The following is a 25933-nucleotide window of genomic DNA, read 5'->3' on the forward strand; positions in this document are numbered from 1 at the left end:
ATCCCAAGAATCAATTGATCATCAGCGATGCCCTGGCTAAGGTAGTAGTGTCCTGCTTCTGGTGCCCCTTGCCGTGCCAACAATTCCGTCCTTCCGCCTCTCCAGTGGTCTTGCCCCTGTGTCCCCAGCCGTCGGGCCACATGCAGGCCATTGTCCGGCGTCCTACTTACCTAACCTGTGCTACAAGGTACGGGACTAATCTCCTGCTTCCAACCCCCTACCGACTCGCTGATGTCCCTTACCAATCCCATCCCCAGATTCAATCCCGTCACTCCGAAACGACTTGATTCTTTCCGGATGGGCTGTCTTGTCGCAGCACCTTCAGCGGCCTGTCAATAACCACATTGACCTCCGCACCAGAGCCCGTTTCACGCGAAGCGACGAACCGCCTTGTTCCGTTTCTGGCCAATAAACACCCGTCTGCGCGTCCATTGTAGCGGTTGCGATGGATTGATTTAGAATTCACTTGCTGCCCTACCGCCCGACTTAGGCATAAACCTACCGATTCCTCTTGTCCGCGCTGTTCGTCGCCACAGTCAGACTCATCCTCGCCTTCCGCGCTGGACTTTGCACCCTCCAGAGTCCTTCACCACCTTGCTGCCTCTTCGCGCCGAGCTCTGTCATCAGCGCCTCTGGGGCGCCTCGACCCCGGTTACCCGGCTTAATTTGATTGATCTCAACTCCTCCGTTCTCTGACTGCAGGCACCGGCAAGAGCAATGGCAAGCTCGTACGAGAAGTCGGTGAGGGAGCGACGAAAGTCAAGGTGAGGAATACACAGGCCCCTTGCGCCCCAAGCGAAATCCCAACTGACGTGGCCTGGCAATCGCAGAACGCTCCCCCGAAGACCAAGTACATCGAACACATTCTTATCGCTACCCACGCCGGAGAGCACGCCGTCGCCGAGGTGTTCAGAGCGCTCGAAACCCGAATCGAGATTCCGACATGGACAGTCGTCTTCAAGGCCCTGATAACGATACACCTGATGATACGAGAGGGCGCACTCAAACCAAACGCGACGTTGGAATATCTGGGGAGAAATCGGGGTATATTTAACAATATCACTGTCACCAAAGGTATGATTGACCGCGTCTATCTTGACGGTCACAGGAGGTCTGACTTGCAACAGGCCAACTACAAGGGCGGAACATCTTTAACTATGCAAAGTATATCTCCGAGCGAGCCAAGGTCTACCACGACTCCAAGTCCTATCAGGATTCCAAAAGCCGCCGAGATCCGGAGGAGAGGCCCGGAATCGATTGGGTGCGACCCGAGGAGGAACACCGTCTGGACAACACAACGGTGGGCGGTGGACTTTTGCGGAAAACGGAGATGGTCCAGAGGTTGCTGACTGCGCTGCTCAACTGCGATGTAAGTCGACCAGGGTGGCGGCCGAGGCGATCCAACCCGATGCTAACGATAGACCATAGATCCTTGACGAAGCCGACAGTGAGATCAGCGTTACCGCCTTCCGATTGCTGGTGCTAGATCTACTATCGCTGTTCCAGGTGCTCAACCAAGCCATGATCAATCTTTTGGGCCACTTCTTCGAAATGTCCAAGCCCGATGCGGAGCGAGCAATGGAGATCTACCGTACTTTCACACGCCAGACCGATTACGTTGTTCAGTTTCTTTCGGTAGCACGGCAATACGAACACCATACACGCGTTGAGGTCCCCAAGTTGAAACACGCACCAGTTAATCTTGGTCGTCAGCTTGAGGAATACCTCAAAGACCCCGATTTCGAGGTTCATCGTTCGCAATACATTGCAGAGACGCAGGCGAAGAAGAGCGGAGGCGGAGGCTCTTCCGGTGTAGCCAAGAGCGCGGCAAAGACATCCGCTACGGCAGGAAACCTCGTTCCCAGAAGCAAGCAGCAAGGCTTCAGAGACGACGAAATCCGCCGAGTTCCACAAAGGGTGCCGACCAAGACCTCATAGACTTTTTTGATTCGATCGAACAAAACCAGACTACTATGGCTGTCGACCCCAGCAACATGCACAGCTGAACGGTGGAAATCAATGGCCGTCGAATGGCCCCATGATGGGCCAGCCAACAGGCCAGATGCAAGGCTTTGCGCCTCAGCAGACTGGATTCATGAACAATAGTCCATTCCAGCAACAGAACGTGAACGCTTTCAATACGCCACAGCAAGTCCTCAACAGATGCCGCAACAGATGCCGCAACAGATGCCACAGCAGATGCAACCGAACTATACTGGGGCCCCTTTTGGCGGCTTCTCTCAGCAACAGCCCTTCAACTCTGGGTTGGGCTCGATCCCACAAGATTCGGTTGCCAGCTTCCAGACAGGCAACTTCCAATCCGGCAATCTCTCACCACCAATGCAGACTGGTCTACAGCCTGGGCAGCCGATGACCAATCCGTTCCGCCAATCCATGCTCATGGCAAACCCAACTGGCATGTCCAACAATGCCCCTTCGGCATTTGCCAACACAACCGGTCCTCCGCCCGCAGCCCCGCTCAACCGCCAGTCCACTAATCCCTTTGCGCGACCTGCTACATCGTCGAATAACTCACCATTCGCTCAAAATACGGCCTCCCCCGCTTTCCAATCCCAAGCTGCTCAGCAAGCAGCGCCGGCACCTTTGCAGGCAATGGCAACAGGGAACAAACCCCTTCGCGAGGAATTTCAGCCCTCCCGCGCAGGGTCAAGACCAGAGGCCACAGACAAGTGGCGCACTGATGCCTCAACCAACTGGCAGCACTAATCCTTTCCGACATGGTGCCTTTACCAACCACCAAACGGGTACCGGCTGGCAGCATGGTCAACAGATGATGGGCGGCGGCTTGGATAATCTTCAGACGACGCCAGTTTTCCCGAGGCCGACTACAAGCACGCCCTGGCAGGGTTGAGTAGAGGTGGTGGCGCGTGATGATTTATACTGCATAGGTACTAGTTTGACAAGCGGCAAAACAGTCGATCGGGTGCCCGTTCTTATCCAACGGAGACCATGTCTTGATCACAACCTCGGCCGCCAAGGTTAGAGGCGACAGGCGGCGAGCAGGGGGTGTATGTATGATAAGGGGCTCGTGTCGTTACGCCGCTGGCTATATTTCGAATGGTTGTCATGATGACGGGGCCTGGTGAGGACACTGCATAGAGTTGGGCGTTTGCTCTCTTATTCTTCGGGTTCCGTTGTGATTCAAGGCTTTTTCCCCCATTAATTTCATCATGGCGGTCTTATCTGATAGATATTACATCAATAGTCAATAAGGAAAAGTAACCAACTACACATGTGCGGTCACTGCTGTAGTCGCCGTGCTGGCCTGTGCATACCAAGCAAGACAGTAAGGCCACGAGGTCGGTGTGTTGGCGTTTCTATCAGAAGTAAAGGCAAGCGGTAGAGTACTTTACCATTTCACACTCTAATTGTATCGGCTTCGTCGTTGGGGTGAAGAGGCGACGGACTTGCGGCGACGGACTTGCCGCTCAGATCACCTATCGCTGGGTATTAGGCTGGTGATCGTCAGCGAGATGCCATGTTCCTGGTCACGACCTGGATAGCGATGGGTGGAGCAGTCTAGATTCGGCGTGCAGCATGAGATTTGAGGCTAGGAATGCTCCGCTCTTGGGATATGAAGGGACATAAGCGGTGGGACCGTCCGATCCCGCAGCTGCTCCAGCCCGGGTTGCAACATAGGTTGCTGTCAGGATGGGAAAGATCAGGCCGTGCTGCGTGTCGACGTCCGAAAGGAAAGCCATCCGTGGTTGTCGACTCGCTCAACCTGGGTTTTTCATTTTCAGATACGAGTCGGCCTTCCACCATGTGTTATGCTGATCCGCTGATGTCCATATGATGAGAGGCATATACGGGTTCGGCTTGCAACCCCGTTATGGGGCAGATACGTGAAACTCGAACCAACCCAGACTCATGGCTACAGTTAATTTCCATCACCCGGGTCGTGTTACGCAAATGGGAGATGGGCGTATGGTTGAGCTCTCGAGGCTCGCCCTCTCATTGGGGGAATATCATGTCAAGAACCCTGCTACCATCCGATTTTGCTGGCTCCCTTCCATTCCCGCCGCTAGTTGAGATAGTTCCCACCTGCTTACGTCGGCCACTGGGCTCGCTACTCGCTCAGCCCTGGGCTCTCACCAGTTGCGTGCAGCATCTCGCGCCAGATAGAACGATAGAGCCATCCAAACCCCAGCGAGGTCGACTAGGGCCTGTCAAAGAAGTGGTGATGGGCGCCGGCATTTACGGCACCACTTTGAGGGGGCGCATGGGGAGGGGGAAGACACAAAGTGGTGACCCCCCATCCACCTCCGCGTTAAAGTCATGACTAGAGTATATAAGAACGACGCCCGGCTGGCAACCCTACGCTGGGGCTTTCTCTCTACTACTAAGCTTTTTTCTATATACTAGCAGCCGTTCCCTTCGTTACATCCCGTACCTGCCAAGACTTGGCTGAGCCAATCATTACAACTTCTTTCACTTTCGTTTATAGCAGACCACGTTGTACGCGCGCTCTTTTCACCAGTCTTTATCAGACCCACTCCAGGATCACCTTGACCACTGCTCCCACCACCATGTACGCCAAGTCCGTCCTCGGCCTCTGCGCCGCCGCCGCCCTCCAGGCCGCCGCCATGCCCGCCGGCATGGAGACCCGCGCCGACAGCTGCACCTTCACTGATGCTGCCGCCGCCATGAAGTCCAAGACGTCGTGCACGAACATTGTGCTCGACGGCATCTCGGTCCCCGCTGGCACCACGCTGGACATGACCGGCCTCAAGGACGGCACCCACGTCACCTTCAAGGGCACTACCTCGTTCGGCTACAAGGAGTGGAAGGGGCCGCTCCTCTCCTTCTCCGGCAAGAACATCCAGATCGACGGCGCCGACGGCCACGTCATTGACGGCAACGGCGCCAAGTGGTGGGATACCAAGGGCAGCAACGGCGGCAAGAAGAAGCCCAAGTAAGTTACACTGCACGGGAAAAGCCACGAGAAGTGAGGAAAGTAGATGGGATCATATGACTAACACACCCGACCAGGTTCTTCTACGCCCACAAGCTCATCGACTCCAACATCAAGGGGCTCAACGTGAAGAACACGCCCGTCCAGGGCTTCAGCGTCAACGGCGCCAAGAACCTGGGCCTGTACGACATCACCATCGACAACAGCGACGGCGACAAGAACGGCGGCCACAACACCGACGCCTTCGACGTCGGCTCCTCGGACGGCGTCTACATCTCGGGCGCCAACATCCAGAACCAGGACGACTGCCTGGCCGTCAACAGCGGCACCAACATCACCTTCACGGGCGGCAAGTGCTCGGGCGGCCACGGCGTCTCGATCGGCTCCGTCGGTGGCCGCGATGACAACGTGGTCAAGGACGTGCACGTGCTGTCGACGTCGATTGCCAACTCGGACAACGGCGTGCGCATCAAGACCGTCTCGGGCGCCACCGGCTCCGTCTCGGGCGTCGAGTACAAGGACATCACCCTGACCAACATTGCCAAGTACGGCATCGTCATCCAGCAGGACTACGAGAACGGCTCGCCCACGGGCGAGCCCACCGACGGCGTCCCCATCACCGACCTCTCCATCTCGGGCGTCACCGGCTCCGTCACCGGCGAGAAGGCCACGCCCATCTACATCCTCTGCGCCAAGGGCGCCTGCTCCAACTGGAAGTGGAGCGGCGTCAAGATCGACGGCGGTAAGGCCTCGGACAAGTGCAGAAACGTGCCGAGCCCGGCTTCTTGCTAAATTCGCGTATTGTGTCGCGATTGCTTCTACTGGAGCATATAGCAGTGCAACTGTGTAGTAGGGGTCGAATGTTGGATCCCTCTACCTCTTCTTTCTTGTAAATAGCTTGCTTGATGCGCAGCGAACATGAAACCATATCGTATATATATCACTACCATTGGTTGCTCCCTTCGGTCACATGCTTCGCCATCCCGATAATCCGTGAAGCCAATTGTCATAATGATGGAGTCGTGTCTTTGTCCGATAGACCGCGTTACGTAGTCGCCGCACTATGTCTGCTAGCTTGTAACTAGGTGAGCATACCGAAGATAGGTAAAACATTCCTGGTGGAGGTGGTGTCCGCGGTGGCGGTGTCATTGGTGAGCATCAAGTAGGTGAAGCCAACAGTCAACAGCCAACAGCCAACCTCAACCGCTTACCCGGGACGTTCGGGGATCTTGCTGCAACGTGGGTGGGCCTGCTGGCCTAAAAGTGAGATTGAAATAGCTGCTACAAGCTAGAAACCTGCTTAGGCGTCATCGTGAACAGGGTCCGCCCGGGGAGTCGGCCATAAGGGGCCTAAACCAACTCCACCACCAATCCACCTCGAAATTTTTGAACTTCTTGGCGACTGCGCCGTTTCATAACAAAATGCGCCCCTTGCCCACGATCAGATGTTCCGTCCGACTCTTTGTCGAGCGGCTGAACCCGTCTGACTCGTCCTTGGCCTCTTGAGTAATAGTTAGTCAGTTCACGACCGAAAGGAGGCAAGCGACATCATGGCTCTGTGGCACTACACCAAGGCCACCGACAACCGCATCGGCTGGGGCGAGCACTCGGGGCTCGGCAAGGCCTTCTTCAAGATCGCCATCAAGAACTTCATCCTCCTGCAGCTGCTCTTCCTCGGCCTCTTCGCCTACTGCTTCGGCCCTCTACCAGCAGACCGAGCACACCCACAACATCCACATCGCCTTCGTCGACTACGATGGCGGCGCCATCGGGGCCTCCGTCCGGGCCGCCTACGAGTCCTTGAAGGGCAACAACTTTCCCACGCTGGTCGATGCCGCGCCGGACGCCTTCCCGGTCCCGGCCGATCTGCGCTCCGCGGTCTGCGACACGCGCTACTGGGGCGGCCTCTACGTCTCGGCCAACGCCTCCTCCCGCCTCGAGGACGCGCTAGGCGGCGGCCCGCCGGCCTTGGCATACGACCCTTCGGACGTCATGACGCTCATCTGGAACGAGGCGCGCTACTCGACCGTCGCCGACGCGGCCGTGCTGGCCAACATGCAGACCCTGGTCGAGGCGGCGCGCGTCGCCTACTCGCGCACCGACGGGACGGGCCGGCTCGAGCGCATCACGAGCCCCGAGGCCTTCACCGTGCTCGCGAGCCCGTGGAAGCTGCGGCAGGACGACCTGCAGCCGACGAGCCAGGGCTCGCGCGCCATCTACAACACGCTCGTCATCATCCTGATCCTGATCCAGGAGTTCTTCTACCTCGGCGCCATCAACGGCCTCTACGCCAACCTCAAGATCTACGCGCGCGTCCACCCGTCGCGCGTCATGGTCATCCGCTTCCTGCTGTCGGCCGCCTACTGCCTCGTCGGCTCCGTCTGCGTGACGGGCATGATCTGGGCCTTCCGCGCCGGCTGGGACGTGGGCGCGCTGCAGTTCGGGCAGAGCTGGATGGTGCTCTGGCTTTTCGCGCACCTCAACTTCCAGGTCATCGACGTCTTCACCATCTGGCTGCCCGTCCCCTACGTGCCCATGGCCCTCATCTCGTGGGTCATCATGAACGTCACCTCGATCCTGCTCCCGTTCGAGCTCTCGCCCGCCTTCTACCGCCTCGGCTACCTCTTCCCTCGCACGAGGTCTACCAGACCCTCCTCGACATCTGGTCCCGCGGCTGCAACCCGCACCTGCGCTACTCCCTCCCCATTCTCTTCGCCTGGTGGCTCGTCAGCTGCGCCCCTCAGCGCGCTCGGCGTCTTCCGGCGGTCGCACTACGCCATGCTGGCCGAGGAGGCGCAGGCCAAGCAGTTCAGCGAGCGCGTGACGACGGCGCTGGCGCTCGAGCGGGAGCGCGACGCCAAGGAGCGGCGACAGCAGCAGCAGCAGCGGAACGAGAAGGGAGCCGAGGACGACGGGGAGGCCGCCTCGACGACGGGCGCGGGCACCATGACCAGCGCCAGCGGCAGTGGTGTTGTTGGTAGCAGTCCTGGCGCCGACGACGACGACGAACAGCGGCTCTCCCGGATCATCACGCGCGAGGCCAGGGAGGAGCAGCGGCTGCAGCGGAACCTGAGCCGGAACTGCCATTTCGGGCCCGCGTTCGGGGTGTCGGTGGCGAATGATGACAGCTCCGATACGGATGGCCGCAACTAAGACTTAGAAGATGAAGAAGAAGAAGAAGAATGTACCGTAATGATACGAATAACTTACTTGCGATACGAATCATGGTTTTTTCTTGACGCGATGTAATACCACCCCCGTTGGCGTCAAGTTACAAAACGCGATTTCGACACTCATAATACCCAACAAACTCGGTCGGCCCTGATTGATGGTTCCCACATAGCGTGTGCATCATCCGCGTTTTCTTTCTCGTTATAGTGTTGCCCCAAATAGTGGCACAGGAATGGGCATGGTGCTGCAAACAATGGTCGCATCGCTCACTGATTTGCCTCGACCTCTGTTGCAGGCTCAAAGATTGTGTAAAATATGACATAGATGATTATTTAGAACCATTCGCGTGGTAAATTTCGTGTTGCTTGGGAAATGTTGGAGAAGCCAAGTCCAATTCAGATTATATTTGCTTCTGCTCATGCACCACATGCACATCGAGATTGGCACTGCAAGGCTGAGATTCGCGTATGCGACCTCGCAAGATGGAGAAATGATGTCCCATGGCTTCCCTCGCAGGCTGTGACTTCGCGGAGTCGAAGTCTTCAGGCCAGGATCAATCCCGAATGGTTCGTCGGTTACTCTTCCAACCATGGCAAAGGCTTCGACTAAACATCCGTCGTTGCGCCGCCACCCGCCAATTCAGTAACGATGCACCTGAAGCACGGCCCGGCCCAGCTTTCGTAAGTGAAAGGGTATATGTAGCTTTTTCTTATACAAGTTGCATGTTTAGGTGTGGACAGAGGTAACGTCTGCCACCTCCACGAAGCCACACAGGCGGCTCGGGATGCAACCCCACTGAAGGTTTATTACCCCACGTTGGAGGTGGTAATTAATGAACACCGTGCTGTTGGCTTTGACAGCCTGCGTGGTATATAAGGAATTTCTAGTCTATATTTATCTCTAGCTTCTTTTCTTTATTCATTCATTGGCGACAACAGACTGCCTGGCCATCTAGCCCATTATAGCACAGAATCTTCTCAGACTCGGCCTTCATCTATTCTGTATCTTGACCCAGGCCAGTCTGTCGCTCTCTACTGTCTCTAGTCGGTATCCATGGCCCCAATGATGTCCAGTTGCAGATCCTGTGACTTGCATGCGTCAATGATGTCCTGGGACACCCCCTTATCGCCTTCGACGATTATGAATCTCTTCCACGTGCTCGCGACGATGCCCTTGGTCTGAAGCAAGTAGAGCAGGAGTTCGGTGACTTCATCATCATGACCCAATTCGTTGAAGAGCTCTAGCACTTCTAGCTCGGGCGGGAGGCCCACGGAGTGGAGACGCGGCTTTTTGGACGATTTCCCGAACAGTTGGTAATCCCAGTTCATGCGCAGAGTCTTCAGAGCGGTAAACTCCCTCATGCGCAGAGCTTTGCGGCAGCTGAGAGTTGGGCAGTCGATTGTTAGGCTTTTCAACGAATGACTTTGAGATCCCAGGGCGATAATGTAGTCCCAGAAATTGTCGGAGCTCTCCTCCAGCGCGGGTTCTGGCTCGTCGGTCTGAGTCATGACGAACTCTTCCAGAGCCTCGGGAAACTCGAGGACGTCGGAAAGCGCATCATCATTGATGTCGCATTCGATTAGACGGAGCCTTTTGAGACTTGTCTCGTGGGGACGCTCAAGGAAATCAAAGCCCCGGTAATCCAGTTTGGCCCGCTTTATGGTTAGAGTTTCGAGGGTTGGGTGAGAGAAAATGTGGATGTTCTCTCGAAGATCCCAGTATTGGTCGTCGGGGGTCTGGTAGAACAAGGAACAATGCTTCAAACAGGCCAAGTCGAACGGTCCATTGAACAAGGTTCCGATACCGTGAAGAAGAACGGCGGGCACGGAAATGTCCAGGGTCTCGAGGTTGGACATGATGGACAGTGTGCGCGACAGACCGTCGAAGCGCGACGGGTCATAGTGGGAGCCATGGACGGGCGCATCGAGGGCTAGCTGGGAGAGCTCCGACGAGGGGATAGGCCAGCTTGACTTCATAGATGGCGGAGCCACGGCGGGGTCTTCGCTGGAGGGAGTCGCTGAAAACGAGGTGCAGTTCGGGGGTCTCGAAAAGAATGCTTTTGTAAAGAATGGCGTCGCTGAGTTTGTGGTACTTCTTGCTCAGGCGGGGAGACATTGCAGAGTTCGCGCTTGGAGGTGTGCCCCAGAATATCAAAGATGTGCAGCAGCAGACTGTCGGGGAGTTGAGCAAGACGGTCGCGATGGATATCCCCGTTCCTCGTGCTGTCGCTGTCCGACGAGTCTAGCGACATGCTCGAAGTCAGTCGAGTCGAGTCACGGCGCAGGGCGCAAGTAAATCGCAAGTTGATGGTGGAGTCCTCGAGCTCTGATAACGTGGGGAAGACCAGGAGCCAGCACTGAACCAGCGGGGAAGAGACGATGGAAGGGCCGGGTTTAGTCGAGATGAATGAAGATGATGGGAAACGATGCAATCAGAGACGAAGGTGAGCACGTATACTAGAAATCAGGCAAGCTGGGACAGGAGATCTATGCGTTACAAAAGAGAGGATGAGCGAAAAAAAAAAAACAGTCACCTTCGATTCCCATTAAGCTTTTGTCATCCCAAATAGAAAAAAAGGACTGGCTGCAACGGGAGGGACAGGCACGAATTGGACTCTTAGGTAGATGGAAGCAGGAGCTAAGGGGAAAAGGGAAGAGTGGAGCACTAGCCACATCTCACCCTCACTGGCTTTAAGGCTGGCAGCTGCAGCTGAGACCAGTAAAATGCACTGAAACTGACCATTCAGTAAGTCACTGTACTGCACTGTCAGTGTCACTGGTCACTGTGTCGGTGTTGCTTCTGAAAACGAAACACTGTCTGACTTGTTCCATTCCCCACGTGCCTGCCTGTCAGGACGGTCGGATCTGCAAGCAGACATCAATTCTTTTTCCAATTCATCAGTCGTTTTCAACTTCCATTCCTTACGCCCTAGCTCATATCAAGCCCAAGTGCATACACATGACTGATAGAGGGACAAGAATCATATTCACCTGTTTCTGCCACAGTGCTGGCCTGGCCTGCATGATGAAACGCTTTGACGTTGCTCCCCGCACCCGCCCTCAATCCCACCGTCCGCACATCAGGTGCTTGCGGGATGTGGCTTGTTGCAGTCGTACGATGCCGTGAGACACTGCATCACTCACGCCTTACCCTTATCAGCAGCCTCTCGCTCAGAACGCAAAAAGCTGCCAAAGACCTCGTCGAATGTCTCCACAATGGGCCCCTTCTGAGGTTTCCAACCCAGCTTCGTCATTCTCGTCGCCCGGAGTCGCATGTTGACCCCGTACATGATCGCGATGTGCATGGCCCAGGAATCCGCTGCTGGCGGCACCGACTCTTCGCTGTAGTTGGCGCCGTACATACTTGCCTTCGCTGCGTCATTCGTATCGACACTTTGCACCTTTGCGCTCTCAATCACGCCATGCTTGTGCAACACCGGCGCAAGACGCTGCATCAAGTCGGAAAAGGGAATGACCTCCCCAACTCCAAAGTAATAAGCTTCCTTACCCCAGCAGTTCTGGTCTGCAGCAAGCGCTTTCTCCACAAGCAGCATGTACATGTCGGCAATGTCTTCGACATGGATCCACGCATGCTGGTTTTCTCCTTGCGCAATCTGGAACCCCGCCTTGAATGCCCGCGACGTGAGAATAAAGCCCGGCGTCGTGATCGGCGTCGGATGCTCGATGGACGGGCTCATGCCACCGACAAACCCGGGCGAGATGATGGCCACATTCACGTCCGCAGCTGCGTTGCGAACCAACTATGGCGACGTTCAGCACATCTTGTAACGGCTCCGAGGTAACTTGCTTGGCTCGGTGATGCATATGCTTACATTGTCGGTAACGCTGTGCGTCTTGTCCAAGTCTAGCGCCAAAACGTCCGCAATGTCGTCGACATCATCCCAGGTCCGAGCCTCCTTAGAACCGTTTGGCTCGTCCCAAAGAATAGAAGCCCCTGAAGTGTGGATGTAGTAGCCTTTCGTTGAACGGCCCGTCACTAACACATATCAGCAAGACTGCTTTAATCTGTCGAATCCCTACAAACGCCAACTTACACCCATTGATCGCAGATTCGATAGCCTTGTCATGGGTGATGTCTGGTGCAGCATTGATCACGATATCAGCTTCGCGAGAAGCAGCTTCGATCACGGCAAAGCTCTCCAGGTCGCCAATCACTGGCTTAACTTGCGGATACTTGGAAACCAATCTCTGTGCCTTTCCCGCGTCGCGGACAAGAACTGTCACCAGTGCGTTGGCGTTTCGCTCGACCGTCTTATGAAGGACTGCTCCTCCGATGTGCCCAGTACCGCCAATGCTATCGCTAGGTCAGCAACCTCCTACCCACCATCGCTACTAGGGGCTCGTACAAGAAAATGCGTGCCATCCTGAGGTTGAATAGTGTCTATCAGTCGCATGCAAATCGAATATCGGCGGTAAATAAGAACGTCGGAGTGTAGTAGAACAAACTTGGGACGGCTCTTTCCCCTCTTCGCATTTTATGTTCTCCATTCTTTACCTTCGCGACTGGAGCGACTGGCTCGGTTCCAGCACCCACCCATCTACTGGATGTGGTCTAGTTTGGACAACATGGATCATGAAGCTAGATGTGCGTTGCTTACTGTCGCCCACACTGACATCGTCTCCGTGCTCCCATAGACCAGAATGACTTGCTAAGTGGGGTGTAGGTTCCCCTTGATGGCGAAAGCGGTACTCCACTGGATATGTAAACTAATTGCATACACCATCCTATAGAATATTCGCTAGAAGTATCATACGAAAGCAGCGCTTTCGACGATATGGCCAAGAGTTTGGCATTGTCGCGGTTGTCGCATGCTTTGCTCACCAAGTCTGGATTCGTTTGCGACGGCGCAGGGGATCATCTGCGGAATAACGTCTATAATTGCTTCTCGTCTATATGTCTGGCAACGATCAGAGGGATCTTTCCTCGACAAATACCAACACACCACCACTTCAAGGATCGTAGGGCGAACGCGCTCTGCGCCCGGTCATGGGCTCACCACCTTTGTCGGTGACAAGGATCGGGTCCTCCAGTCTGACTCCGAAACCGAACTCCTTCCCAATAGTTTTCGCTTGCTCCGTCGTGACGTAAATGCCCTGTTACACAAATGTCAGTTTTGTGTCACAGAAGTGAAGGGGAATAAGGGGTTGGGGTAAATCACGTACCGGTTCATTCGTGACAACTTCACCCAGCTTCAGTTTCTCGCTGTTCGCCCCGTTGAGATAGGGGTGTTCATGCATTTCCAGTCCAAGGCCATGGCCTAGCCGATGGGTGTAGAACGGAGCGTAGCCGGCCTCCTTGACGACGACCCTCGAGGCCGCATCGACATCGGAGCACGTCTCGTTGACGCGCATGCGCTCGAAGCCCGCCGACTGCGCCGCGAATACCGTGCGCCAGATGCCCATCAGCTCGTCGCTGACCTCGGCCCCCGTCGGCAGGATCGTGCGCGTCACGTCGCTCCCGTACCCGTGCAGCTTAGACCCGATGTCGATGAGCGCGAACTCGCCCTCCGCCAGGGTCTTGCCGTGCTTGCCCCCGTGCGGGTACGCGGCCTGGTCGCCGAACAGGACGATGGACCAGTAGCCCTCGCCGACGCCGGCGCGGGCGAAGAGGTGGCTCGACGCGGTCACGACGGCCTCTTGCGCCATGCCGACGCGCAGGCACTTTTGCACGGACCGCACCAGCTCCAGCGTGAAGGTGTTGATGCCCCGCAGCAGGGCGACCTCGGCCGCCGTCTTGACCGCCCGCAGCGACTGCACCGTCTCGCTCATGGGCACGACCTCGATGCCGGCCCCCTGCAGGCCCGCCGCGATCATGTAGCGCGCGTGCTCGTCGAGCATGACCTTGTTCCAGCCCGGGCGCGCGCGCGCCAGCACCGCGTACGGCGACTCCTCCTCGGCCCACGCCACGGCCACGTCGGTCGCGTTCTGGCTGTCCGTCCGGTCGCGGTTGTCGTAGACCATGTCCAGCCCCGCGATACGCCCGGTCTCGAACTGGGGGACGAGGTAGGAGAAGACGCCCGTCTTGGCCTCGAGGAGCATCAGGAACGGCCGCTCCGACAGGTCGAAGGAGGACGAGATGTTGGCGTAGTACTCCGTTGAGGCCGAGGGCTCCGCGACGAAGGCGTCGACACCAGCGGCGGCGAGCGCGGAGGCCAGGGTCTCTTGCCGGGACAGGTACTCGTCTCGCGAGATGGCCGGGACGTCCAGCAGCGAGACGTGGGGCTCCAGAAGGGGCCAGGCGCAGGCTTCGAGCGACGCGGCGGATAATGGTGCGTTTCCTCCCTCGTTGGGGCCAGAGCCATCGTCACCGCCGCCGCCGCCATTATGGTCATGGAGCGACAGGTTCAGCAGGACCAGAAGACCGCCGATGGTGATGACGGCTACGCCGAGACGGAGGACCCAGAGCCGAACTGCCCCGTTGCGCGGCCTGGACGCACGTGGGAGCAGAGGCTCCGATGCGTCGGGCATGGCCATTTTCTTTCTGACGGGCGGGAAAGCCCAGTCCGGATTCAGATTCTACCTCGTTTCTGCGTCTTGATCCGGTTCACGATGTATCGTGAAGAATGGCGTGGCTGTATAGGGCTGTTGTTTACATTGAAAGAAGCGCTCTGGAAGTTCAAGCTCCTTGAAATGTACTAGCACTACAACTAGTGGAAGGAGCTCCTTATCTCTCCGGCTAACCGAACCAACATGAAGTCACCTAAAAGCGGGGTATTAGCACTGTTCGCACGACCTGCTGTGATAAGTGCACTAAAAGATCCCCATCATACGCCTAAGCTAACACCCGACTTCTGTCAATCAATTTGTTGCGATTGAAGTGCAGCTCCTGTCCAGATCAAATCAATCTGATAGTTATCTCGATCGTTTCCAAATACATATCCAGTTGATGTTTTCACTTACGTTCCTACATTGAAAATGAGGCTCTACACGGCGTATCGGGGATGACGGCCCGCCCTGTTTGTCTTATCTGCTCTGCACGCCTCTCGACTGGCCTAGGCACTCCTGCTCTTCCCTGGACAGACCGGTCGCGGTTCTTCTCGGTTTGGACGCAAATTCTCGAAAATATACCACAGCATCAAAAGGGCGATAACGACGATGTGACACCAAGACAGGTAGAACAGATGTTGATGATACCTGCCAAATAGCGCGGGCCGTTGTTCGTCTGGAACATCTAAGGGCCCGCCACGTTGCCACCGCAGTATGCAATGAGGGTGAAAGATGGCACAGCCGCCTTCTCGGTCCCAACGACGACATTGGATTTTACTGTATGCGATCACTGTTACCCATCAGCTTTCTTATTCGGCCATACTGATTTGAATTCTAGGGTAGGAGCAAGGCCTGAGGAAAGACACACAGGGCATGTTGAATGTACCCCACTTGACCCAACGGAGCAAGGACGTCGTCAGCAATCGAACGAGGGAGATGACACAGCTCAGTGTGTTGACAACCGTACGTTGATTCTGGAACTTTTCGAGAACCCGGACCACGAACGTGAAAATACGACATAGCTGGCTTAACGACAAGCTGTGAAGCATGGCCTGCTCGACAGCACATAGGTCCCCGTCGTTCCAGCATCTTGTCACTGATAGGGTTCGCATTGTGGTTTCGCGTGTATACCCGATGAAGCAGTTATGTCACTGACGCCGGTGGCTGTGACCATCTACGGTCCGGCTTCCCCATCGTCTCGGGTCTCCCCGCCGAGAAACGTCTCCGGAGCTCGTCTTGGCCTACCTGGCTAACAATAGACGAGTTCGTGGCAGGCGTTTTGAATGCTCACTCTTTCCACTTCCCGCGCTTACTCCTTTATTACACTGTCCCGAAGTGATGAATAACCATTTATGCACGAGTTGCTTACCTTCCCTTCTTGGATATCCTGTGCATTCCGGGAGTCATTATTGAATCATAGGTTCAGGCAGAACGCAGGAAGATCAACGACCTACGCGTTTATTTGCGCTATTCTTGTTTTCTACTTTCTTGCTTGTCTGTAACTACTGATCTAACCTCAGTTATCGATAAATAGGTCGATTCGGCATCTATGATAGTCCCAAAGGCGGTTGGTCTTGTGTTGGGAAGCAATGAGCTTATTCGCATTGTTGTGGGCAGCAGCAAGATGGCGGATGTGGAGCGATCTGGATTGCGGGTAGCATCATCTCAGCACTGATACCCAGATCAGATGCATCGCGCTTGGTTCAATGGACAGTCACTGGCAGGAAATACAGCTACGTCAGTCACCCGTCAACTCCCTTGCATCTACGGTCAAGCGGTCAGGATAAGCGAGGAAATTTTCGTGGTCTATCCAATCCCATCGGGATAACAGATGCGCGTGGGTATCGACAACCCCTGGACAATCCCGTCAGATACCCCGGGGGCGTTTAGGGCAGCTGCACAGCGTGCTTTAGTGAGTGGACCTGCCCCAGTTACGGCGTATAGGTGTCAGCCGCCGATAGCGGCACCGGGTACCTCCCTGGAGTGCTGACCGGCAACGACGGAATAGGCAAGACGATGCGCCTTGAAGAATTCGCACGAATTTTCTCGATGGCAGTCTCTACTGTTACATCTCAGCTGGTGGGTTTAAAGCTGTTGTACGGAGGTCGACAAAGTCTCAATTTGGCCCAGAGTGTTGAAAGGCGAAGGGACGAAAAGTTACAGGACGCCCCTTGACGTTCTACCAAGCTCGCTAATTCCCGCCTACTTCCCGCCTACTTTAGCCAGGTACGAAACGATTAGCTCGCCATGGCGTTGGAGGGCTTTCCAGTTCCAAACTCGACTCTGCCGTTCTGGAGGACCGAGCCTCACCAGCTCGACAGTCACCGTACCACTCCCGATCTTCCGACGGAATCTGATATTGTTATCATTGGCGCTGGCTTTTCCGGCGCCTCTCTGGCCCATTTCATCTACGAAGACAACCCCTCACCCCCATCAGTCACCATTTTGGAAGCCCGTGAAGCTTGCTCGGGCGCTACAGGTAGGAATGGTATGTAGCCATGTTTGTTCCTCACCGCCAATTTGAACTTTACTTACATGATGCGCAGGCGGCCACATGAAGCCCGATGTTTACTTCAATGTGCCAAAGTACATTAAGAAGTACGGAGTAAAGGCCGCCGTCGAGGTGGCGGCCTATGAAGCTTCGCATCTCTTCGCCGTGAAGGAGCTGGTGGAAAAGGAGAACATCGACTGCGATTTTGTCATGACTAGGGCGTGCGACGCCACCTTGGATCCAACTATGGCCAAGGACTCGCACGAGGCTTACATGGAATTGAAAAATTCTGGCGTTGCGGATCTGAAAGATGTATATCATGCCTACGGTAAAGATGCCGAGCAGGTAAGCCTATCTTATCTTGTACCTACCGACATTATGCCAAGAATATGCAAGATCCTGACAAGAACCCACCACACAGGTTTCCGGTGTCAAGGGAGCGCTATCGTGTTTTACCTTCTCGGCTGCTCACCTTTGGCCATACAAGCTGGTGCTCCATCTCTTACAGGGTGCCGTGAAACGGGGTGCCAATCTGCAGACCCATACCCCTGTCACGCATATCTCCGAGTCCCCGTTGCCGGATGGTCGCTGGCTCGTTACGACCGACCGTGGGAGCATCAAAGCCAAGAAAGTCCTTCTGGCCACCAACGGCTACACGGCCAAGATCGCCCCGCAGTTCAAGGACCATATTGTGCCCGTCCGGGGAATCTGCAGTCGCATCGTCCCCGACAAGACACGCAGGGCGCCTTTCCTCCCCTATTCGTACAGCATTCGCCATGGCCCCGCGATGTACGATTACCTGATTCCCGGACCGACGGGAGCATCATCGTTGGAGGTGCCCGGGTCAAGTTCTGGGAAGAGCCCTCGCATTGGTACAATGTGGCCGATGACAGCAAGCTCATCGAGCCCGCCAAAACACATTTCGATGAGCTCATGCAGCGCACCTTTTTCGGTTGGGAGGACAGTGGTGCCAAGGTGGATAAGCTGTGGACAGGCAGTATGCATCCCTCATCCTTGTGATTTCATCTACCGCATTCTCTGTACTCCGGCTAACACATTCGTCTCAGTCATGGGCTACAGCTCGGACTTCATGCCACACGTCGGCGCGGTGCCGGGCAAGCCGGGCCAAATGGTGCTGGCAGGCTTCTCAGGACACGGCATGCCCCTTATCCTCCGGTCTGCGAAAGGAATAGTAGATATGATGCGGCATGGGAAGAAGTTTGAAGAGACGGGTGTGCCGGAAGTCTACCAAGTCACTCAAAAGCGCCTGGAGCTCACCAACAACGAGATCTTAGGGGGTCGACATGGGAATGCGAAAGCCAAACTGTAGATTGCAGCATTTGGTTATGCTTGAAAATGTTGTCTAGATATGCGTCGTTCGCCAGTTGGCTGTTAGGATTTGCATACAACAACAGACTGGCTTGGCTCCACCTGAGCAATTGATATATCCCATGTGCTCTTGGTGCCCTTATCTTTGCCGTGTTCACATCGTTCATGGGTAGGCCATGGGCTGTGGAGAGTTATCAAGAGAAACCAGGCAACCCCTGCTTGGACCTCGGGAACCTCCACACGTGTTCATTCCTGTCCAGCTAGCTGTTCCTCGAATGCCACTATGCGGTCGGCCATCTCCGGTAGACTGTCGGCGACCACATCCATGTCCCCGAAGATTTCGGAGCACATCTCCTTCTCCCCACGAGGACACCCAGGCTCCCTTGAAGCTATTCACCAAATGGATTACCATGTTAGCAATTGTTATCGCGAGTGCCACCAAAACAGGCAATGAGGCTGCCACTTACCCAGTCCGTCGCGCAGCGGACGCATCCCACATGTGGCCCGCCGCGAACCAAGCGTCAAGGCCCTCAGCCGGGAACTGCTCGAGCACGTGCTCGTAGACGGCGGGCGCGGGCTTGCCCACGCCGATGCTGTCGCATGAGACGAAGTTCTCGGGCAGGATCTCGACGCCGCCGTCGCGGAGGTAGCCCGACACCCGCGCGACGTCGCCCGAGGTGAGGGCCCAGACGGTGTAGCCGGCTTGGCGCAGCGTGCGGAAGCACTGTTCGACGCCGGGGCGGGTGCGCAGCTGAGCGTAGGCGCCCAGCAAGAAGTCGCGGTCGTCGTCGGTGGCGAAGGCGCGGGGTCGGCGACGCCGGCCTGCCAGAGGGTGCGGTAGAAGAGGGCGCGGGAGACGGCCGAGTAGGGGACGTAGCGGCCCGACATGCTGAGGTAGGTGTACTCCTTCTCGCCGGCCTCCATCCAGGCGTAGCCGAAGATGCGGGGGCCGATGGCGTGGGCGCGCAGGCGGGCGGCCGAGGCGGGACCTCGAGGGCAGAGTAGAAGGCTTCGTAGTCTACTAGGGTCCCTAGTAGGTGGGCAGACAGAAAACCCTGGTTAGCTGCTGTCTTCGTGGACAATGACTCAGTGAAGGGGAGCTTGCCTACGACGTCAAATACGACGTGCTTGTTTGGGCTGGTCATTGTGATACGCTGTAGCGAGGCGTCTGATTGGAACCTCTCTGGTGTTATGCCTGTCTCTCGGGCTTGCGTCACCAATTGAGCTGTGTATCCAAGCCCGTGTTACCGGCAGTGTACCGTGATGCGAGTCTCGAGAAGTAAGTCTGAGACCGCTTTCTCGGGGACTACCATTGATCGAAGTGGAAGATGCCATCAATACTACTACCTACACTATCAGTGCTCCCCCGCGCCAATCAGCAGACATGGTGTTGCTATCAGGCGCCGAATGGGTCGCAGCAAAACTTACGGCATGAGCCGGATATCTAGAAAAAGGAGGGGTTAGAGGAGTTGGTTGGTTCGGGGGCCCCTTGTATCTCTCCCCGCATTTGATTACCGACACAGGCAGCATCCCGGTGACCCTTTCCGGTTCGGGCTGTCTTTGAGGTTGATAGCAAAGAACCAGTGGCCGATGGTTTCTTCCATGGATCTCTGAGAGGACTCTGGGCTTATCATTTTCGCCGCCAGGTCAACAGGTTTATCGACGGCCGAAAAGTGGGATAAATAACAGTTATTTCATCTGTTGGCGTTTAGCCGTGTTCATTTAATTGGGTAATTCTACTATTGGAGTGCTATGCGGACATTCATCTTATCAATGATCGGCTCTGCAGAGAGAATGTCCTCCGATGTCGTTACAACGGTCATGTCCCACACCACGCCCAGATACTGGAAGATGTAATGGCCCTCTATCAGCTGACTCATACACAGGCGAACGAATTGATAATATGAATAACAAATATTGAATAGGGAAATCTGACGGTGCTTATTATGTCGCACCCGCAACGGCACGGACACTCCAATCAGTGAACCCGCTATGTCCCAGGGTCTGGTCTGCCCATTATCGCGAGTGCGGGCGGTGGAGGCTTCTTCGTCTTCATGCGGGCTTACGACCAGCAGGACTTACCCTCCATGCGGGCACTTGATCTTCCCGATGATCACGACCACAAGACCAGGGCACCTGGGTCGCTCTCACTCCTGGGAGGCTTGTATCCAATGAAGGAGCTCACAGTGTAGCGAGTCTCGGGGACGGGGTGGTCCCTGGACGTGTCGCAAGGTAGGACCTCGTGAAAGTTACTGCACCCAGACATATGATGAGCACCGTCACTGACAGTACCGAATCGAATCGAACATAACGGATAGCGAATTCTCACCGCGTATTGAAGAGGGTCAGATCCCCAGGCACCGGCAACATGACCTTGAACGGACGTCCCTCGAGCATCTTCTTGTGGTAAGTGTCGAAATCGATCTCCTTTTGCCAGGCCTGCTCGTCCGCTGGCGCGTTCCACACGCGGTCATAGATGATGGTCTCGCCGCCATACACGGGGTTCAATACGATGTTCCAACTCAGTTGGGCCGCGATGTTCGTGACTGTCCATCCCTCGGATGACTGGGCCGACTTTGTCTGTTGACCGTTAAATTTACCCATGAGAAATGGAAACGGCAACAAGCATGCTGTAGAGGGGGAGAGAGAAATATTGACTTACACCAGAGCCATGGTTTTCCTCTTGGGCAACAGCGGCAACGGAAGCTTCGCATTGAGGGCAATCGAACTTTACATAGGGCTTCCAGTCTGCATGGATGGATATACCGTTGTCAGCTGCCCGTACCAGTCCAGCGAAATACTCCTTGTCTCCCTCTTTCGCCACGCTCGTGGGGGACGCCGGTAACCTCCTGGATCTTGCCAGCGACGCGATCAAGGATGTCGATGCCGGCTTCGGTTTTCCAGCGAAGCTGGAGACTCCGAGCCTTGGATACGTCATGAAAGTACCTTGCCTTGTCTAGCCATACGTGGTCAGCGTCCCCGGCTTGGTCACGAAATGACCCCTCAACATTTCATGCTTACCGTGGAGATAGTTAAAATGGTGTATGCCAATAGATCCGAGGCGTGGCCAAGTACTTTTGTAGCTTCCCTGCCGAGTAGTCAGGACTCCGGTATACGGGAGCTATGGGAAGATTAGCTCCCACACTTACCATCTCGTGTGTCTTCAGAATCGCGAGCATCTTCTCGCACTCTTCCAGGGTAAGAAACCCCTTTGCCCGGACTACCGGGATTTGGTTGCTAAGGAGCTGAGACACTGTGTGGCCGTTCATCTGCTGGTCTTCAAAGGTCGACCAGTTTGTCTTGACACTGTACTCGCTTTTGACATCCGATAGCAGAGATTTCCCCCTACATCAGGAGCCGAGTGTTGGGGGAAGTATGAAGGGCCTGTTCCTGCATCGTAGCACCAGATGTTGGAGGTTAACGGAATAGATAGAGCTATTTATAGGGACACTGTGATGTTGTTTATGTTCAGGGGGCGTTTCGCACTCTACTCGCTTGCGTGTTGAATGAAATAGGGAAAATCAGGAATCAAATGCAAAAGAATCCAGCTTCAGCTATATAACTTGTGGCTGCTACTTGGAGTTGTTTTACCTCTTCAGCGTTGTACATACTGATACTCCTTTGGTCATCCTTTGATGCCAAGTGTTCTGGTGACTCGCCCGCTTGTCAGTGACGATGCTTGCCTCAATTTGATACAACTAATGACTATATTTGTCAGCGTCGGCTCATTTTTTGCTCCAGTACAATTCGTCTACGATCGCCCGTCTCCCCAATATACCCTAATAGGCATCCCATTAGTCAAACCAAGTTAACCTAGGTACCCAGGGGGTTGCAGGGGTGTCTTCATCTGATCAAATACCCTTATCTATGCTAGCAATATTTTCACTCCAGTTCCGACCTGTTACAGCGATAACTATATTAAATCCAAAATATCGGTTCAAAGTGCAGTCGTGCTTGAATGTTCTGAAGCCTCAAACGTAATCACGTACATGTCGTTGCCATGGATCACTCAAAGCTTAACAATGGCCTCCAATTACGCGCAGTGGGAGAATTATCTCCCCTCGGGCTCTTTGAGTCATAGACTTGCATATAATAGGACTGCTCTCTGCATATTGTCTCATAGCCTGCTCCCTCAAGCCAGCACAAACATCCAACATTGTCGTTGCGCAACGACGCCTGCAATGATGCCACCTCCTACACTACCACTTCAGATAGTCCCGTCTATAGAGGGGCCTTCTACAATGCGGGTGTTCCACCCGTTCTCGCGTTTACCCCCCGAGCTCCGCCAGCGGATCTGGTCCCTAAGCATAAAACTGCAGGATCTTGCTGTCCACAGCTTGTGGGGTCCTCCAAGTCTTTATAAACAGCCCGCCCTCTTGTACGCCTGCAGCGAGTCTCGGAACTATCTCCTACAGCGTCACTACGTCCCTGCCTTGTCCGACCCCCAACGACTTGGGCTGCCACATCAATGGCTCAATTTAGAAGTCGATACAGTGTGGGCCTTATACCCTGCTTTAATGCGAGTCTACCCCATCGAGCATCTTCAAGCCCAGAACCTCGTCATCGGAAACGCATTCAACCAGGACTTCTTTGATCTTTGCCACTCTGAGCTGAAGCGGATGCCGGCCCTGCGAAACGTGACCGTTATCGCCAACTTCAGCCACCGTGACAGCCTTGACCCTCACGTGCGGGACGGATACTGGTGGTTGCCTTGGACTCCGGTCCTCGAGTCGCTATACTACAATGGAAAGGGTGCTCCAGCGCCTTACCGCCTGTGCGTCGCGGCACCCAAGACGGACCACACCTGGGAGCTCTCGGAGTTGAACCCGGACAATTACCGGGAAAGATACCGCGCAGAGGCTCGCATCATCTGCCCAAATGTTTGGTGAGGGATTCACAACATTCCAGATCTATACTGAAAGCTCGGATAAGTCGATATGGCCTTACATCGAGGCTAATCTGCGACGGACTCGGCCATCTTTCACCACTGCACTGGGCCGTGAAATAAGAAGGAAGGCGGAGTACATTCTTCCAGCCATCGGGCCAAGCTGCGCTTATTACGTCCATCAAATAAGTTATCGTGGGTTGTGAACAGCTGCATTTGTCTATACGGCAGGATTAGTCAATGCTAGTCTTGGAAGGACCCCCTGAGCTGCTGTGGGATTCTGGTTGTATTCTACAATTGCAGCCAAATCTATAATTACATAGTTACATACGTACAGATTCGCCGAGGCGAAATTTGATGGTGGTGTCTTCCGTGGATAACTACCTAGTCAGTCACGAAAAGTCCAATGCTGCACCTGCTAATAGGGGTGGCTGACGCTTATTGCTCCCGTAAAATATGTAGGACAAGGATCTCACGATACATCATCCAAGACACTCCGCATCGGGAGTAGCCGTCGAAATGACCTCTGGGTAGAACATTACTCTTGTTTGCATTTATATCAACCCCTATTCTCGTCGCAAGCGCTGATTGGCTAGCAGTGCATCGGCCATCAGCGCGCAAATCACGTTGTAGTGCATTTCTTGAAGTGTCTCATCTAGTGCAGACTCAGTGGTGCTGGTTTTCTCCCACTCCCCATAGATATGAAAAGCATAGCGATCCGCTGCGGGAATACAAACGCCGTTGCAACCTTAACCATCATCTCACTCGAAGGTCCATTATGGATAATAGGGTTGACGATTAACAGAAACGACATCAAATGGAGGCTAGGATAACGAAAACTGTCCGACCACAGTACTGGTAGGTCACGTCAATATCGACGGCGACCTTTCGAAAAGGGTAGAACCAGTGTGGGACAAATGGCAAGTAGTCGTGTGTACCAACCTCTGGTCACACAAGAGAGACATGATAGGCCAGATCCGCATTGACAATAAGCATGCACAAAATGGCAGTCAGTCCTTCGAGAGCAAGGCAAGCAACCTGCCGACAAGATCAGGCGCCAGTGGTTAGGCTTCGATCTAATGCAAGATTGGAGGTGTATCGATCGATAGGGTGATGATCTGGGCGGACGGTCCACGCCACACCTTAGAGGCGGACATCTCGCTCGAGGGGATGGATGATCAGTAGTTGACATGTTAATGATAGCGGTGGAAGATTTTAGCACTGGCGAGAGCAGACGAGGGAGCCGCCCTAATGGGAATGACGTCGATGAGTCACTCATCTGGAGGTCGAATTAAGCATGTCAGCGACAAGGAGGTTTGGCTAATGCAGTGTCATGGGGAGAAGCCAAGGAGCAAAACACATTTCCCCTCCCAACAGCCCCTCCCGACTCTCCGTGTTTCTGATAGATTGGTCTTATTAAGCAATCGATCGATCATGATCTTTCATTTCGAGTGACCTCACTGGTCATACATACGGCGGAACAAATACAATCTGGCATATGCAATCTATTGATGGATTGTGGTCCCCGAAGCTCCTTCTCTCCATTGATCGTCTTCGCCAGTCGATCCGCGTAGCCGCCGTTGGACCCCCTGAATCCACTCGCCTCTCTCGACGTTCCAGACACAAGCACCCCGGCACCCGGAAATGGGCCGCAGAGGTCGCTTGTGGCCAGGACTCTCGCTTGTGGCTAATTCGCTAGCGCTGTTTTCGAGATGAGCTCAGCTGCTGGCTGCCCTGCAAAGAAGTTGGGATCGTTGAACTCTGAGTGGCTGTCGAGGTGGTCGATGCCGGAGCCAAAAACCGGTTTCGTGCTTAGCCACAAAAAAATAGGCACCAACCACAACCGGCCCCCACTCCAACCGCCGCCGTTCAAAACCGTTAAACAGCCCCACCATTGGATCAGGGGGTGATATCATAACGGCCCAGCTACGTCACAGGGCAGCTGTGGCTTACAGGCCGAGGCTCGCGACGACGTACTGCCACACTAGATAGCTAGCATATGTCACTTACAAGACGGGCAACGGGTACTGGATATATAACACACCCAAGGGTTGCATTGCTACAACAACAAACTCATTCAACTCATCAGAAGATAAACAAGTCCAACTACGACCCGTTTTACAACCACATACAACCTACTTCACCAAACAAACACCCATCAACATGTCTGGCAACCAAGGCGGCGGTCTCCTCGGCGGTGTCGTTGGTGGTCTCGATAACGTCCTGACCGGCGGAGAAGGCCAAGGGCCAGGGCGGTCTCCTCGGAGGTGTCGGCAGCGCCGTGGGCAGGTAAGCATTCCTCTTATGCGCATCCCTGATGCTACAAGCCATGAATTTGATGCAACCCTTTATACGAGCAAGGTGCTAACGTTCCTTTCCTCTCACAGCACGACCCAAGGTCTCGGCAGCGGCCTCAACCAAACCACAGCCGGTCTCGGCAACGCCGTCGGACAGACGACAGACGGCGTCGGCAAGACCGTCGGCGGCGTGACGGACACCGTCGGCAACACCGTTGGTGGTATCACCGGCGGCGAGCGCCCCGGCGGACAGGCGGGCGGTCAGCAGCAAGAGAAAAGTAACTTCAACAAGTACGGCATCTAAATCACCTGACTTTT

The 25933-nt window shown here is 55.0% G+C and overlaps 11 protein-coding genes across 11 annotated transcripts; 6 read left to right on the plus strand and 5 right to left on the minus strand.

Moving 5' to 3' along the window:
* Positions 1–717: 717 nt before the first annotated feature.
* PG997_012952 (ANTH domain-containing protein) lies at positions 718–2727 on the plus strand (the record flags this gene model as incomplete). Its single annotated transcript, XM_066817266.1, has 6 exons — positions 718–741; positions 831–1074; positions 1128–1369; positions 1429–1905; positions 1991–2105; positions 2150–2727. The coding sequence occupies 6 exons, from the start codon at positions 718–720 to the stop codon at positions 2725–2727; spliced, it is 1680 nt and encodes a 559-aa protein (XP_066662958.1).
* Positions 2728–4550: 1823 nt separating this feature from the next.
* Positions 4551–5728, plus strand: PG997_012953 (glycoside hydrolase 28 protein; the record flags this gene model as incomplete). Its single annotated transcript, XM_066817267.1, has 2 exons — positions 4551–4936; positions 5014–5728. The coding sequence occupies 2 exons, from the start codon at positions 4551–4553 to the stop codon at positions 5726–5728; spliced, it is 1101 nt and encodes a 366-aa protein (XP_066662959.1).
* A 758-nt stretch (positions 5729–6486) lies between these two features.
* PG997_012954 (uncharacterized protein) lies at positions 6487–8089 on the plus strand (the record flags this gene model as incomplete). The annotated part of the gene is made up of 2 exons (XM_066817268.1): positions 6487–6494; positions 6601–8089. 2 exons carry the CDS (start codon positions 6487–6489, stop codon positions 8087–8089), a joined length of 1497 nt encoding a protein of 498 aa, XP_066662960.1.
* A 1058-nt stretch (positions 8090–9147) lies between these two features.
* PG997_012955 (F-box domain-containing protein) lies at positions 9148–10463 on the minus strand (the record flags this gene model as incomplete). Its single annotated transcript, XM_066817269.1, is given in 3 exon segments — positions 9148–10041; positions 10058–10198; positions 10221–10463. Coding segments are annotated over 3 exon segments (1278 nt in total), but the record flags the coding sequence as incomplete, so codon positions are not given.
* A 783-nt stretch (positions 10464–11246) lies between these two features.
* PG997_012956 (nucleoside-diphosphate-sugar epimerase protein) lies at positions 11247–12490 on the minus strand (the record flags this gene model as incomplete). The annotated part of the gene is made up of 4 exons (XM_066817270.1): positions 11247–11867; positions 11940–12103; positions 12162–12421; positions 12474–12490. 4 exons carry the CDS (start codon positions 12488–12490, stop codon positions 11247–11249), a joined length of 1062 nt encoding a protein of 353 aa, XP_066662962.1.
* Positions 12491–13077: 587 nt separating this feature from the next.
* PG997_012957 (uncharacterized protein) lies at positions 13078–14601 on the minus strand (the record flags this gene model as incomplete). The annotated part of the gene is made up of 2 exons (XM_066817271.1): positions 13078–13221; positions 13291–14601. 2 exons carry the CDS (start codon positions 14599–14601, stop codon positions 13078–13080), a joined length of 1455 nt encoding a protein of 484 aa, XP_066662963.1.
* A 2259-nt stretch (positions 14602–16860) lies between these two features.
* Positions 16861–18434, plus strand: PG997_012958 (Gamma-glutamylputrescine oxidoreductase; the record flags this gene model as incomplete). Its single annotated transcript, XM_066817272.1, has 5 exons — positions 16861–17101; positions 17160–17449; positions 17526–17947; positions 17998–18101; positions 18172–18434. The coding sequence occupies 5 exons, from the start codon at positions 16861–16863 to the stop codon at positions 18432–18434; spliced, it is 1320 nt and encodes a 439-aa protein (XP_066662964.1).
* A 245-nt stretch (positions 18435–18679) lies between these two features.
* On the minus strand, positions 18680–19578 carry PG997_012959 ((S)-2-haloacid dehalogenase 4A; the record flags this gene model as incomplete). Its single annotated transcript, XM_066817273.1, has 3 exons — positions 18680–18815; positions 18901–19255; positions 19338–19578. 3 exons carry the CDS (start codon positions 19576–19578, stop codon positions 18680–18682), a joined length of 732 nt encoding a protein of 243 aa, XP_066662965.1.
* Positions 19579–20546: 968 nt separating this feature from the next.
* Positions 20547–21829, minus strand: PG997_012960 (signal transduction protein; the record flags this gene model as incomplete). The annotated part of the gene is made up of 6 exons (XM_066817274.1): positions 20547–20649; positions 20763–21013; positions 21096–21139; positions 21219–21357; positions 21583–21739; positions 21783–21829. 6 exons carry the CDS (start codon positions 21827–21829, stop codon positions 20547–20549), a joined length of 741 nt encoding a protein of 246 aa, XP_066662966.1.
* An 845-nt stretch (positions 21830–22674) lies between these two features.
* Positions 22675–23322, plus strand: PG997_012961 (uncharacterized protein; the record flags this gene model as incomplete). The annotated part of the gene is made up of 1 exon (XM_066817275.1): positions 22675–23322. One exon carries the CDS (start codon positions 22675–22677, stop codon positions 23320–23322), a length of 648 nt encoding a protein of 215 aa, XP_066662967.1.
* Positions 23323–25481: 2159 nt separating this feature from the next.
* PG997_012962 (uncharacterized protein) lies at positions 25482–25919 on the plus strand (the record flags this gene model as incomplete). The annotated part of the gene is made up of 1 exon (XM_066817276.1): positions 25482–25919. One exon carries the CDS (start codon positions 25482–25484, stop codon positions 25917–25919), a length of 438 nt encoding a protein of 145 aa, XP_066662968.1.
* Between the last annotated feature and the right edge of the window lie 14 nt (positions 25920–25933).

The sequence above is a fragment of the Apiospora hydei genome (assembly GCF_038363865.1).
Source record: "Apiospora hydei strain CBS 114990 chromosome Unknown utg000009l_segment0_segment0, whole genome shotgun sequence".
NCBI lineage: Eukaryota > Fungi > Ascomycota > Sordariomycetes > Amphisphaeriales > Apiosporaceae > Apiospora > Apiospora hydei.